General features: G+C 38.5%; 1 protein-coding gene across 2 annotated transcripts in view; it reads right to left on the bottom strand.

Annotated features, from left to right (window-relative positions):
• Positions 1-1790: 1790 nt before the first annotated feature.
• The window catches only part of TES (testin LIM domain protein), a 28866-nt gene continuing 13997 nt past the window's right edge, over positions 1791-16659 (bottom strand). For both annotated transcript variants that reach the window (XM_049814239.1, XM_049814240.1), the window contains exons 3-7: positions 10216-10468; positions 8733-9068; positions 5170-5385; positions 4441-4599; positions 1791-3247 (exon numbers count right to left, since the gene is read on the bottom strand). In XM_049814239.1, the coding sequence (XP_049670196.1) occupies positions 3056-3247; positions 4441-4599; positions 5170-5385; positions 8733-9068; positions 10216-10468 (1156 nt within the window). In that variant the 3' untranslated portion in view covers positions 1791-3055. The remainder of the gene's footprint in view (positions 3248-4440; positions 4600-5169; positions 5386-8732; positions 9069-10215; positions 10469-16659) is intronic.

Here is a 16659-nt window from a genome sequence, read left to right on the forward strand (position 1 = left end):
CTAAGTGCCTCCTCAAGCTGTTTCTTGCAGCCAATTAACTATTTCTGAAAATAAGAATATGTTATAATGAGTGCTTATAAGGCTTTCTTACCAACGAAAATCATACTCTTAAGTGTAAAACTTCAACTTTCATACTTTGAGTTCAAAACTTCATCTACAAAGTATAAAAGCTGGAAGATTTTGCAGACTTTTATTACAGCTTCTATTCTTAGTTTACCAAGATAAATAGATCCAAAGGGACCTCCATGATAAAATATCCAAAAAATACAAGATGAAAACCACCCCAATGCTTAACTGCCAATATTTTTGTGGTAGTGACAGAATGAAATCTCCTTAATGCTTGTTTTCAAGCTCCAGTATGTTGACATATCTTTCAGCTAACACAAAAAGCATTATCTTCAGGAACATAAATTCCTTCCTAGCTCATTACAAGAGATGTTTAGCACTCCTAATCACCTCCTCATCTACTGTGTAGTCATACAGCAGTAACTTGGTCTCCCCTATGTATCATCTGCACATTACACTTGACCCTCCTATGACATGATCCTTTCCAATTACTACATGGACATAGATTGAACTTTGGCTACCCCATGGCAGAAACACCTAGATGCATCAAGGTTCCAGGGAAGAGAGCCAGAAGCGATCAAACAGACAAGGGAAGATTCTCAAGAAGAAAGCTAGCTAAAAGACAGCAAGCCAACATGCTTCAGAAGAGGCATGATAAGAAGCCAGTTCCAAAAGATGATAGACTATTGAGATGTTTGGTTTGACATTAATTTCCTTAGCAATTCTGTCTTGATGGAATGAGTAAGTCCTGAGGTAGTGCCTGCTCATCCTTTTAAATGAAGGTTACACAATAATAAAAGTTTAATAAACAAAACTGCACAGAACAAGATTTAAAGTGAAAAGTAAGACTGCTAGCAGTGCAAGCAATCACATTAAGGAAAAATAGCGCTGTTACATGGGGCAGCAAGGGAGGGGCAGAAAAAGTTGCACAACAGCTTTTCACAAAGAGTTCTTTATAAAGATCAGCTGCATCTTCTAGAATAGAAGATAGTGAGTGGATGAGGACAGATGCACTCAAGACAAGTAGAACTCAGACACTATTAAGTCATCTTTATAGATAATCATTAAATAAGACCTTATCCACCCCCCGAATAGCATTCTCACAGCATGTCCTGCTATAGATTAAGGAGCACTTAAATGGAAAAATGGAAATATTTTCTCTTACTGAGGCATCCTGGTTTTCCTTGGTTTAAAACTGCAGATCTGGCAAGAATACAGCCCCATTGGTATGAGCTGAGAGATATATACTTTTATGTACATCCTGAGGATCCCTGAGAAAAACTGTACAGGCTTCCAGAATATGGACCTAAAGTTTACATCTCAATTTAGACAACATACAAAGTATGTATCTCACACCAGTGTCTTATTTTTGCAGTACTCAAAGGATCACAATGTACTTCATTTTCTCAGCACATTAGCTTACCTGTGTGAATTCAAAACTTCCCATGCCGTACCTTAAAATATAATTAAAGCTATAGCTTATGTGAACAAAAACTAAGTTCACGCTAAGCTCTGAAGTTGCGTTTTTGTCGGAACAAGACCCATTTTTCTGCACCTATAACCACATCAACAATATTACACAAGACAGTAAGCATTTTAGAGTAATACAAACTTTAAGTTTTTTTGAAATAATATCAAAGCTAGAGAAGCATGGAAACATTTCCCCTCCTCTTTGCCTCCCCTAAAGGGGATTCAACAAGAATAGAATTAGTAGACAACTCAAGTGAACAACACTGATTTTTATTTGTACGTGTTACAATACAGCCACCATAAAACTTGAGCTGAACATAAGACTTGCATAGATTTTTTTTATTTTTTTTTTTTTTGGGGTAGGGGGGGCAAAGACTCTCCATTCACTGTTTGGCACAAAGATAGCTAACAAGTTTCACTGTAGTTCTTCTTAAGAAAAAGAAAGAGAACCACACATTTGGTTTATCTAGTAAGCAAAGCTAATACACAGCTATGATTTTTTCACTCAAATTGTGAAAGTCTTCTGGGAAAGACTTCTTTGTGCTTTGGTTAAGAACTTACAAATCAAAAGCCCAAGTATGATCCTTTTGCAGAATTACATTCTTGGAAATACATACAGTATTGTGTGCCACATCCCTCTGATGGAAGGCAGAATTTATAAGAAGAACATTCATGAAAAAACAGAAGCCAGTTCTGATAGGCTAAGAGTGACACCCACTGATCTTGGTGGTGGGTTTTTTTGTTCGGGTTTTTTTTCCCTCTTTTTTTTTTTTTTAAATCTAGGCAAGACCTCCTATTATATTTCTCACCCTGCCATCTGTAAAATAACTTTCATAAAATGAAAACTTTTTCAGGCATGAACAGTTGTAAAAGAGACACATGAGCCAACACAGTTTTCTAGTGGTGCAGAGTTAGTCTACAAACTAGGTGTGAGAGTAGTCACTATCCCTCAAGAACCCATGTGTCAACAACAAGCAAAAGATTACAGACAACTTTTTTCTTTAAGCTTCCTTCTCCCTGCATACTTGAGGTCTAGTGAACAAAATGATGTGGTGATAAAGCTGATCATTCTGTCTAAAGTGCTTGATGAAAGCAGGGAAACTATAAAAATGATAAATTAGTGAACCCAAAAGTGGAAGAGTTAGATCTATCACACAAAACAGGAAAAAATTGGAGCATTTTCACATTTTCTTCTTTCATTAGACAAGATACAGCAAAAAGATCCTTCACGGTGAAGAGCTCCCTTAAAGTGTATATAGTTCATAACATTTGTATGCCAGAAATGCAAGAAAAAAGTCATTTGACATAAGATGTGGGAACAGTGTTCCAAAAAAGAAAGTATTATTACAGGTAAAAAAATTAAGATTACATAGCAAGTTTTAGTCATTAAAAAAAAATCTTTGGGAAAATGCTATTTAATGCTTTCAATAACTATAAGTGCCCCAATACTATGTATTTTACAGTAGAAATGCAAGAGCCTTTGGAACGCAGCAATGCTTGGTTCTGTGCATGTCTTCTCTTAAGACATCATCTTTTTCTTACATTCCACTGAGCAAAAGACCATCCCTTCCACTGGCATGAACTTCTGGCCAATTAGACACTTGCTGCAACAGGAACACAAGAAGCATTCCTGCGTAGCGTGCCAGTTGAAGTTGTTGTATGTCACACGCTGAACTTCTGGATCTATAGCATTATGACAGCCTTGGCAGATCTGTTTAGAAACAAAATGACACTTAATGAAGCATACAATCCTATCTACAAGTCCAATAAGAGTTGGAATTCTTAAGTGTTTTTGGAGAAGAGACAGGTGTTAAAAGAAGCCTTTGAAATACATTTCCAGCTTTTGATTTTCCTTTATTTTTAAAAGCTGAGTTCCTGATCAGAATGCAGCTGAGGATACAAAACAAAATAATAAAATGCACACAAGAAGTTAGTTGCTGCTCAGACTAAGCTTAGACAGTTATGATTGTTAGGGTTTCCCAATGCCCAAATAATGATTAAAACTTCTCATGCCAAACAGCACAGATCTTCATATATTAACCCATACATTTGAAGAGATTAGTTACAAATCTTCCTGTGCAGTGGTAGCTGTAAAGCAGTGCCAAAGAATTAAAGATTACTATAAGGTCTTGGATATAATTCCATCTTAAAATCTGGTTGTCAAAAATTATCATTTAGATCAAGGAAGTTAATGTTTTAAGAGGAAAAAAAAAGCCTCTCCAAAAGATAATTCCTTACACCTACCTCAGAAGATTATTAACTGCCAGCTAGAGATTATAGTTTTTCCCCTCCATTAACTACATATACAGTCTAGATGCGAATTAGACTGAACTCCCAACTAACAGCTAGTTAATTGGTAGATATGAATGGACCATCATCTCAGATTAGAGTTCCTAGCACAACTAGGAATCAAGAACTACCATCCTTTCCCAAACTTCTACCTTTATCCCATCAGTCACTCTCCTTTATAACTCATGTGGTTAGAAATACAAAGAAACAAAAGTACCTAGATTGCAGTTGCCACTATGGGCTTTTAGCAGACAAGCTGAAGTTGAATCCCACTGGTCACAATGAGCTATAATTGACATGAACTAAACATTTAGCAGCATAACTCATCTTCACCAACTTTACTCCTCCTGTTACAAAATCCTGCTTCATCACTGGCAAGGTTAAAGGTATTTTCAGAACAGCCTCCCTCCTGCCAGTGTTCAAGTTTATGAACTGACAAAATACTTGTCTGCTTTTAAGTTTTTCTTCAGAGAAAAAGATGATTAACTTGAGCGTAAGCTTGCATTCAATTTATACTCTTCAGATACTCCCACACTGGGATAAAGTGAGAGTTTCAAGCTCCATAGATGTATGTTCCCTTCCTTCACAGCACCAACAAGTCTGTAAGGATCTTACCGCAGCATGGTTCTTCACATAGCAGGGTTTGCAGACTGGCTTGTCATTCACCATTACGTAGATTTCCCCAGCCAGAACGCAATCACAGTCAAAACAGCAGAAGTGTTTCAGATGCCAGTTTTGACCTTCCGCTTGAGTGTATTCATTGCTAAATATCAGCTATGACAAAGATACAAACAAATATTATTATATACATTTAAATAGTATGTCTCTTAATAAAGCTAGCCTCAGGATGCTTTATAATTTCCAAGGAACTCTTGGTGATTCCACCGTTTCATATTATTTCAACAACAAAACCGAATGCATTCACTTGTTTGACTGTTTCCCAAAAGCCTCCATTTCATTTATTAAAAACCAATAGATGCCAAAGACACCAGACAGGCTGTTCTCTGTATGCTGCACAAGGTGTAATTTAGTAAGGCACTCCCCCTAGTGTCGTTCATGAGGAAACAACTGCACAACTGGGACTGCAGAAGCATTTGCACTCGTGTATTACACCCCATGTTCCCGTAGACAGCAACGACCGCTCCCTCTCCCAATCCAAAGTAAACTATGGATCTTCCCGAGTGTGGAGTGTACATATCGGTTTCAGTTCCTTACAACTACAATCAGTTAGAACTGGTGAAGGCACATCGTGTCCCTGTACTAAAATATTTTACTAAAAATCATACTTGCTTCTCAGGGGAGCAAAGTTGTGTGCTAAAACAAAAGGACTAGGATATTTCCTACCTCATCACATCCAGCACAGCGGGGTTTTTCGCTATCACAATAATGTCTTCCACAGTACAGGTTACCATTCTTCCAGAAATAGATCATGTCTACTAGAAGTTCACTGCAGGTGCAACACACAAAACAAGCTGGGTGCCACAATTTGTCATACCCAGCACGTTCTGCATAGACAGCTGGGTCACCTTCTTTCATGTTCAGTTTGCAACGATAGCAGGACTGGAAAGGGATTATTACCAAGTCAAGTCTTTGAAAAGGTACATTTATAGCAATCATATTACCAACATTTAATAAATCCCACCTTCCAAGACTGAAATTAAAGCATTAGTTTCCCATGATCAGACAGTAGCGTGACATGATGCCACAGTACAGGTTTAACTAAGCAATTCAAGATGATGCACATTCTACTGACATAGCACTAGTGCTACTTAAATGGATTATTGTATTTTGCCATATTCACATTCTTACAACTATAGTCCAGTTCTTAAAAAAGCAACAGGCAATTAAAATTCATGTTATGTTCTATAAGCCTTACATACTCAAGAATAAGAACAGAATAATAAGGAGCCCCCATCAAAGCTAACTGACTAGACTACAGCTTAGAACCCATGACAAGAAAATGGCTATACTTATAGGTCATGAGAAGAACAAGCCATACCTGCATCACTGGTGAGAAAAAAAATTTTGAATACTTCAAACTCATTCTGTTTAAAGCTGTGTTCTAGGGATGCTAGTCACTCATGGCTGTTGTCCAATAGTCTGTGATTAAAGATCTTAGGATGGGGAGAGTGATTATAGAAAAGGGACTACAAAGTTTATGAACACAACTACACTACAAAGAGTTGCAAAAGTTCATAGGCAGTCTTCTGCCCCATACCTGCTTACAGGGAGGGTTTTGGCATCGAATCAAAAAACACAGGTGGTTTATGTTACTGAAACAAAAATTTTTATCTACATTTTAATCACCAGTTTGGCATTTCCTGCACTCCAGTTGGTCTGTGGACTGGGTTGAACATTCTGGGGAGGTTTTCTCTATGATTCACATCACTACAAGCCCAGCCACAAATGGCTTTTTTAATTGTGTGTGTGTATATATATACATAAAAATAAAATAAAGTCTCTCAGCTGTAAGGCATATCGATCAGATCCCCACACTTATGTCAGACAAGCAATTCCAAAATATACATAGAAAGATATCAAAAGGGGAGGAAGAACAGCTTGGAACAGAATGAAAAAGGAACTAATGAAAGGGAAAGTGTAATATATATGTATATAAAGCTTTTTGATTCTTTCTACTTTAGACCTCACACTCCAATAGAAGCCATTTTCAAGGTTTATTAGTTGTATGGACCCAGATGAGGGCAAGATGATTCATTTACCTACCATGTGCAACATCCCCAGCCTAGGTGGTTAAAAGATGCATAAAAAGATTTACTACTTTGCAAGATGAAAATATGCTGAATATCCATTTTTCTGTTATTCAGCTTTCAATCATGGTGAAATAGATTTATTTATTTTTTTTAAACACAAAGGAAATTATTATAGGTATATTAGCATTAATAGTAGAGACCTGGTTGTTTGCATTTTGTTGTTGCTTTTTTAATCAGGTTTAAAAGAATTGCTATCCATTCCTATAACGAAAATTAATTTTTCAAGGGATTCTATCTACTACAGCTACAAGAACACATACTTTCAGACTCAGTCTGAAAGACAACATACGAGAAGATTTGGAGAGCAAAAATGCAGAACTAAAAATAGATAGAAAAAAGTGTAGACAAGTATGGCAATTCTTCTGCAAGGCATTTAAGGGCTCTTCTCTGTATTGGTTTATTTTGAACTGATCAAAAAAATAAAGTTGTTGAGATAATGCTATAGCATATAGCTGAAACTAAGTCACATTGCAGAAATCAGACAAAAAATACTTAAAAATAATATATCTAAATGCAATTATTTAGCCCAGGGTAAACTCAGTACCCAGCAATAGATAAGCAATTCAAGTGTTCACTTACACTATTAAACACTTCTAAGTATCTTTCTAAATCCCCGCCCACAGTGATGAGATATACCTGGACTAAACAGTAGGAGGTATACTCAGGTGCTCAAGTAAGAAAGTTTGGAAGTGATAAATAGGTGTAATGTAAAAACAAAGCACCTTTTGATACAATTACTCAGGAGGACAGAGTACCTCCTACCCTTGACTTCATGTAGTCCAAGCTAGTTGGCCAGCAGGGTAAAATGCAAGGTATTTATTTCTGTAGGTGTTTCTTGAGGAGACAAGTGAAGAATTGCTGTGGTGAAACTAAAGTAACCCAGCAGGAGAGGCTGAGTTAAGACAAAATGACAGCAACCTAATCAAGCCATGATAAAATAACTTTTTAGAATCTTAGAATATCCATGACAAGATAATGGTAAAAATAACTGAATAATTAGTTTTAGAGAGTAGCTACAGATAACCAAATGGCACAGCATATGACTGATTAAGGTAAGGGGGCATGTTGAAAGCTAAAACTTAAGTGTTAATTTTATATTCCATGAGAATTACACAAGTAGTAACATACTGTGTCAGTTTAAAAAAAAGAACAAAAAACAAACAACAAAAACACACCAAAAAAGCACACCACAGACACCAATAACACTAAAAGCCATATTCTACAGCCATGTTAAACTTCATTTCCATCTAGAACTTGAATATTCATTTTCTGTAAGTAACCCGGAGACAAATAATCTTTGGGATTCATACATAAAATAGCAACATTTCTGGAAATCAAGTTACAGGAATTTTTGCTACTCTGAAGTGAAGGTCTACCTTCACTAAACTAATTTAATGTTATTTCAGTAATCCTATCCCTCCTTTGTATTCATAATTGGTAGCCAAGGCATACAGAGCAGAAGTTAGCAAGTTATGTTAGAAATACTTTATTAAGGGTATAGTTTTAGAGATATCAATGAAAACTGGGTAATTTTACATACCTTATTTTTTGTTGAGCTATTACAAGGCAGAAATCAGATGCCAAAAAAACCTGACCAAAAAAATAGATCTGAATATCAAAAGAAGGCTAGTCAAAACAGCTGTTACATGGCTTGGCTTGTTGGACATGGGAGGGAGAGGTGTTACTTTACTATTTCTTAGTTTCATTTAATTTTAAACACAATTTGTCAAGTGGGTAATTTTGGTGCTCTTCCAAGAAAGAAGAGAAAACAGGCTTCTAAAATTAAACTAAACTCTTCAAGGGGAGACAAGTGTAGCAATTAGTCTGTAAGACTACACAAGTATCTTGATTATTATTCTGTAAAAGCCACCCTGCTATACTGTATCTCCAAGCTAACATGTTTTTGCAACGAGGATGAAAAGGTCACCTAGGAAGTTACTTGCTACAATGCATTAAATACGGTCAGAAACTAGGGTTCTGTGTAGACATTCACAATGTTTTCCAGTTGCCCTTCTTTCCCTTCCCAGATTTTCACTATTCCAAGTTAACAAATAAGTTAATTGGGTTAAAATGACCAAAGAGAGCACTTGGATGGTAATACAAGTTCTTGTTTTATCTTTCCTTTCTTATACTTACATACTGAGATGCCTTCTGATCTGGGGACCTGCCCTCCATCGCTCCTACAGCAGCTGAGGTGCCTCTGTCACCATTGTTCAAGTTACTCTTGTCAGTATCTCTCGTTTCCACCTCACCAGGGAGCTTGACATCTCCTACACCAAGCGCCTCGCTTTTGTACTTCTTCACAAACTGTTCCATCTGCTTAACTTCATTGGGGGAGAGCTCGTGGCATTTTGAAGGATCCTGATCATGAGCAGGCAGCTGCTTAGCCAACTGCTTCTTCCTGTACTGTGCGCCTTCCGAGCCAGCAACAGGCTGCTTCTCCTTTGGTAGCATCTGCATATACTGCCTAGCCTGAACCAGAAGGAATTAGATATCAGATGCCACTTCAACTATAGACCCATCCTTTTAAGCAAACATGCAATTAAAATCATCTCTGCTGTTGTTAGCAACAGTCAAATTTGTCAAAAACAAGGTTCTTTCCATAAACATTAAGCTCCCGAAACACAGTAGAAGGAGATAAAATACGGCAGATGCATTAATTGGCTTCTTCCCAGAGTAAGAGGCAGGCTTCCTTTTAAGCCTTTTACAACATGCATAATAGTTATTACTTCTTAGAGTAAATAATAACATTTACACAGCACCTTGTCTCTTCAAAACTATCTAAAACTACTAATCATCAGTATAGCTTTAAAAAGTAGAAGCTAAATAGCCTGTGTGGAGCATACAGCCCATTGCTGAAATAATTCTAGCTAAATAAAGAAAAAAAGCTCTAGTTTTAATAAAGCAAGGACAAGCCTAAAAATGAAGGTGGTAAATGAATGTTAAGTAACAGTCAATTTACATACACAAGGTTTGATTAACTGACTGAAAAAGGATATATTGAGAGATAGGTCAGAGATAATGCAATTCCGGCATGGATCACACAACACTGCAGTACAGTAGATTAGCAATCAAAGTTTGAAAAGCAAAATCCTCAGAAGGCTATCTACCATCTCATCTGCTTCAGCTGAAAACATACTGGAAGAGAGTTGCTCTTTTAGACATCAACACTGATCTTGTTCTTACCATATACAGTAAAAGCTATATGCAAGACTGAGTGTTCCCCTTAACTTTAAACAATGACAAACTGTTGTGGGGTTGTTGGTGTTGTGTTTTTTTTAAATTTCTTTTTCTCTTGAGCACACATTCCATGCAAATATTTCAAATTTACTAAAAAAAGGCAGGTTAGAGAAGTTTGACTTGAGGGACTTAGCAGATAACACTTAATCCTATCTATGAAAAACCACCTCATTCCCTGGTTCTCAAGAAGTTCCATAGACAAGCATCCATACGTGCAAGATGATAGAGGCAAGACTCATTAAACAGGCACCATATTTTTAGTTTTGAGGAGAAAGAAAAGATGACTACAATAGGCAAATCTACCCTTCCAGTAAGCTCTACTTCTCTATCTCCTATCAACTCCTGCCTTGAGCATGAAGAAAAAGTGAGTTGGACTTACAAGTGTCTGATTCTGAACAGGAGGAGCCCACTCAAAAGTCACTGTATTGATGGATATATTCTTCTTGGCTGGCACTGGATTAGTCAGTATCATTACATTGCGTTTATACATGGGAATGCCATCATTCTTCAGCTTTGCAATAAGGGTCGTGTATTTTGTATCTTCAAAGAGCTTCCCCACTTTCCGATCTTCCTCATTACTTGTGAGGACATCATGCTCTTCCTGGCCACATTTGCAGTTGCGGCATATTTTTCTGAAATGTATGGAAACAGCAACAAAGTTACAGTCTCAGCTGAAAATTACATCTCACACCAGCTGCACGCATAGTAACAAGTGACTGGGAAACCAAAACCTTGTTTTCAGTGCTTTAATGAGGGAATATACAAGTTATTCTGCAATACGTCAAACACCTCTTGAGGACGTTCTTTACTTCTCCTGTTGTATTAATTACATTCTTTATTCACAGATACTGTGTTCAGATAGATAGTTAACTATACTAACGCATTTTGAATATGATGCTACATCATTCCTTCAGTTACATCTCAGTACTGATCACACGCATACATGTCCGTTATCACCCACCTACCAGGTTTAGTCACCCATGAGTTAACTTAAATGCATCAACATGATCATCCCAGCAATCATTTATTTGGGCTTTTAGTTTTTCAGGTTCTCTTTATACACTCAAAATTACACTATACTATTTTCTTCATATGCATTTCACTGTATGCATGATATTTGGTTATCACGGGGCTGCTATCAAGTGGAAACAAATATTTCCTAGAAAGGAAAAAAATGCACACAGCCATACATACAGTGTAATTGCACCAAGTTCTGTTCAAAGTTCAGCATTTAAAAGAAGATGAAAGAAAAGCAAAAAGCTTATATGGACAAAGCCTTTCAAACAGCTCTGAACCAAGTCAGAGGTACTCTGGCACATGCTGTACAGAGAATTTTCACTGATAACATCCTTAAAAGGTAGGAGGCTTTACTTACTTAGATATAAGTGGTATTCTTTCATATACAACACATTTGAACTCCTTTGATTAAGGGATATTAGATAGCAATTTATTACCTTAGGCATAATTAAAAAATTCACATATAAACCAGAACCTTGGATTAGACAAGCTAGTTTACTATTTATTAATGGTTTCCCCAGAGCTTCAGTTCAAAGCAGTCAGCCACAGCATATGGAAACTAGCTAAGCTAGATATTCACTAAAGATTCTTATTATAGCCTACAAAAATGGATCAACCTTCTGCATCTCTAGTTTGAAGACGACTGAGTAATATTTTACCCCATTATTTATTCTTCCCCTAGCAAATAGCATAAAACTACTACCCATGAAATGCTTCTTAACCCTGCTTGCCAAAACCCATCGAAATCTAACATTGTTCTGCATCTTGCTTTCTAAAGTCTTGAAGGCAAGGCACATACCTTATCTTAAGTCATCTAACAGGTACATGACAAGAACACACCATGACTACAGAAGGCCCATTAGGTGATGGGAAAGGAAGGAAGGAGGACCCGAATATAACTGGTCGTGTGAAGTGATACACAGCCAACCCCAAAGATATGCACTACATATGTACACCAATTTATGATGTGGGGTACTGTCATTCAGTGTGTGATGAATGCTGCCCTGGTCATGTAATTATACAGTAACCATAAGTCATGGTAACCTAAGTTATAAAGGCCACTCCAAACAGAAATAGCTAACTCTGCAATAGAAATGAGCCACGCCACTCTAAAAATAACAAGAAAATAAGAACATTAAGCAGAACAGACTCTGCTATGCAATGCATAAAACCCTAGAGATCAATAATTGAAGTGCAGGCTGTCTGACAGCTTGCATGACTTCCAACTCATTTCCACAACAGGAAAGATGCACAGAATTTCAAATATTTGGATACCTAGTAAACACTAAGCACTTTGCAACCTCCCAGCTTACCAAAACATTCAAGCATGAACTAGCATTGCCCATTAAGCCTAAATGCTGCACTATGCATCTCAAGAACTCACAACATAAAATTCTGCAAGATCTTCAGCAGTCTACGCGAGTCCTTTACCTAGCTAATAGAGACTATTTAATATACTAATAAAGCAATTTATATTCACTTTGCTCATCTTTTAAGGCGTGCATATGATTATACCTTATTACCACATCTCAATCACATCTTCTTTGAAATCTAATATGAGGTGACAGAATCAGACAGACCTTACTTTTTGCAAGCTTAGTTCCTTATTACATCGTGACCATCATGCAGCTATATATCTCACAGCACACATGCAACTTGAATTCAAGCAGTTAGTCCATCTGAACAATAGCTTACCAGGTATTTTCTTCACTTTTTCAACTTAAGTCTTTAGGAATAGTAAGCCCCAGTTTCAGTTTTGCCTCTTGACAGGATGTGATCTAACTACATTGGTGAACGAACAGACATTCTCAGGCAACCTTCACAGACTCATAGAAGTAAAGTATAGTCTTGCTGTCCAGAACTGCTCTGCTTGCAAAACAGAACTCCGTAAGAACAATTCATACTGTTGTACTGCCTGCGTGGTCACAACAGTAGTGTGACAATTTGTGCAGCTCTCCCCACTCTGTACAGCATTCAACTACAGTGAAGCAGCATTGACAGCCTGCAGAGACCAGACCATCCCCAACAAGCTGTGGTGGAATTCTTCTCCTGAGACTTTCACACATGCTGGAAAAGCCACAAGTGCACCTTGTTTTTTCTCATGCTACATCATGAAATTTCATATCTATTTTCTAGCAGTATTTTCTCAGAATGCAGAACAGCTTTGAGATCCTGTTTCTGTTTCCAGCTAGGAGAACACCCCGACTCAATTGCTTTTAAACACCCTCAGTCCCACCTTGAAGGCTTAACATGTTGCACCAACTTCAATATCTGTGAGAGATTTTTCTGTTGTCCTGATAAATAGATGAACAGATAGTTGCAAAAAAGTAAAAACATACAACTTGTCCTCAGGTCCTTCCTGGGTCCCACTGTGAAATCCACCATAAAACTACTGTGCTTTAAACTTGCATTGAAAAGAATGAGCTACTCGCTGATCTCCCCCAACTGCAGACTTAATTTAAGAATTTGACTGTGTACATCTCAGTCTAATGCCATCTCCTTTCTCTTTCAAGATTAAGTGAATGACTGCCTACATGGAGTTTGCAAGAAGCTGTTACAGGGGCTATGTTACAAAATTACAAGTGTAGTGGCCCTGGCATTAGAGCTCGTGGATAATTAAGTCTCCAAATGCAGGAGAAAACAATCCGGAAAGAATGTGGAGAATGCTGAGTCACAACTGATGTCAGCATATCTCAGTAAGTCAAAGGAAAATCCCTGAGGCTGTTGCCATTTTCCCTACTCCCCAAGGCTCCCCTGGATCTCAGCCACATGAAGATGTCTGTACACTGCTAACAGCCATAAAGAAAGGCTTCCTGTCCTGATTTATAAACCCTTTTCAGGACTGGAAATTATTCAAGAAAGGTATCCAGTTGACATTTACACACATAACTCTTCCTGCTTAGTACTGTTTACAATTTAGTCATACCTTCTTCCACTAAGTTGCCACATCAGACTCCTGTTCATTAGTCACTGTCCCTTCTGCAGAAGGGATATGGCCAATTACTTCTACTTAGAATAGACAGGCCGGTCATTTCTTTGACTACAATACAGCTGTCTTACTGAAGCGACCCTGTCCTAATACCTCAAACTTACACTTCACAAGTCTGTCTGATAACTGATGCTTAATTTTTATTTTTGGTGTTAAAGCAAACACCTCACATGTGCCAGGAAACCCAGTTGCTATTATATACACACACAGAGATATATTTATAAACACATGTATATGTATAAACTTAGCTACCTCCTTTGGCTCTATCAAGAAGACAGGCAGTGAGAATTTCTTGTTCTCGCCATCTGCATTATCAAAAAGATTTTCGCTTCACTTGAGGGCATTCAGCAAGATCCCTACTTAAGTGGGTATTAGGGACTCCTGCTTATGTGTTCACAGCTCAGGACTTCAAAGGAGAGAAGTGTTCCTCCAGTCAAATCTCAGCAATTTGTGAAGCTTTTCCCATTCCAAACATGGAAGGTAGGGAGGAAGCTTCAAAATTTGTAGAATTAGAAGTTGCATATCACTGTAAAAGATGGATCTAGTAGATTGTGCCTTGCTTCCAGGTCTTGGGTAGGTAGAAAGAAGGAAGGTAAACAGATTCCACCCTCTCTCCCAAGCTGGTGAATTCCTGTGTCCTGGATGTCTACTGACAGCAAGGATTAAAGACTTCCAGTTCTTTCTCCAACCCCAAATGTCAACCATCCTCCTACTTTTCTATCTTTTGGTGTATGGAGAAGAAAAATAATTCAGATCATGACCCTTCCTACACTGGCTTTGCAGTCACTCTAGTGACAGGAGGCTGCAGCTGCAAGCACAGGGATACCCTCAACAAATACCTGGCAGGTCCCGAGGTTTGTGTCCTCCACACAGAAAGACTAACCTCTTCCAGTGATTCCTTCTGTTATGCTTTCTTGCTATTAATGCAGCTATAGTAATCACAAGTGTTTTGAACTGTGCCTCAGCACTTGCCTGTCAGCTGTAGCATCAGAAGATGTTAAAGCCAACTTAATGCTCTCCCTGCCTTCCAGGGACTGTATCCATGCAGAGAAACCAGATGCTGAAAAAGGTCATTCCCAAGCTTAAGATTCTTGTCTCCAGAAGCTCTTTAATATCTTGGCAAGCTGCAGAGACAATTATTGCTTTCCTGTATATACATGGCCAAGATAAATCTGAACATTCCCTCCTGCTTTTAGCAACTGACTCCTGTCCCACACTTCCCTCTAGTGGGAAACGTGTTCCCAAAGAGCAAACGTATCTGACCAGCAGTGTCTTACCACCAGCCTGCCCTGTGAATTTTGTGGAGACCATTTTGCAGACTGACAGAAATCTTAGCACCTGAACTGAGAAGACCGTGCCCACTGCTGCTACACTTTGATGGAAGCATGATTGTGAGGGCAATTTTAAAAGCAAAAGCTATTAACACACTAAGATAATGCAGGTAATTGTTCAATTGTTCACCATTTAGCTACCGTTGTAGACCATGGCTCTCGCTGTATTCATTTTGTGTTCAGGTCACAATACAGGTTTTCAGAACTTCAAAATTTAGGAACAAATTTTACAAAGGGCTTTGTTTACCACCATTTCTAAACTAGCCTAAATTAACAGTTTTGCACCTATATAAGCATCACACACACTGTGCCAAGAATTACAGCACAAAGTGCCTAAACAGCACTTGCCATCCCAGAAGAGGTATTTTCCAAACACTCCCAGTATAGGGCAGAAGAGGGTAGCAACTCTGTGTAAAACCCTGCTACTAGATAGGTATGCTTGGATTTTTTTCGTGCTCTTTCCACTCTGACTCGTCAAAGGCAGAACTGAGGCTCTTTTGTACTGAAATACTGAAATTACATCTTGGCTTTTTGAGGTACATTGGAGTTTTCACGTATCAGACTAAGAATTATGTGATCTGCTGAAGCTCCTCAGCTCCCCCCAGGAGAGGGCAGTGTCACCCTTACACAGACTACAGCAAGGGCTGCAGCCTGCAGACAAGCACAACTGCTGCCTTACTGTACTGGATCTGGCGCCTATGGAGGTAACTCTCTTCATAATGCCCATATGGTGCTGCACTTTGGATGGGTGGCTAAAACAGCATTGATAGTACTTGCTATTGCTAAGCACCTCTCTCTGCCAGTGTCAAGGCTTCCTCTTTTTTGGACTCTGCCTCAGCAAGTAAGCTGGGCATGGGCAAGAAGCTGGGAGGGGGCACAGCTGACTCAAATTGGCCAGACAGATACTCCATACTAGTGTCACGCTCAGCAATAAAACAGGGGCAGAGGATGAAGACGACAGGGTTTTTGACTTCCAAAGTGGACACTGCCTGGAGACTGGCTGGGCACCAGTCTGCTGGTGGGAGGTGGCGAGTGACTGCCTTTGCATCACTTGCATGCCCACCCTCCCTCACCCATTAAACTGACTTCATTTTGTTTCATGAGTTTTCTCACTTTTCTTTCTCCATTTTGCTCCCTGCCCCATTATGAGGGGACAGGGGGTGAGCTGCTGCGTGGGTGCTTGGCTGCTGGCTGGGGTCAACCCACCACAGTTTTCTTTCATCCCAATGCATAACAGCTTCTTTAACTATAATCCCTACTTCAACACCTGTCTTTTACAGGTGAGTAGCAGTGAAATCCATGACTAAACTTAAACTGATTTTTAGCATTTGTGTTATAAAGACAATATTCTGTCCACTTGTGCTACAGTTTGCTTCTACTTAAAACAGATTTTCAGATTTTAAGGCTAACGTGACTAAGTGAACAGGTATTTGGGATCCATCACTTTCTGTTCAAGTGGTAGACTCCCAAAAATCTCTGTATCATG

The sequence above is a fragment of the Accipiter gentilis genome, chromosome 11, assembly GCF_929443795.1.
Source record: "Accipiter gentilis chromosome 11, bAccGen1.1, whole genome shotgun sequence".
Taxonomy (NCBI): domain Eukaryota; kingdom Metazoa; phylum Chordata; class Aves; order Accipitriformes; family Accipitridae; genus Astur; species Astur gentilis.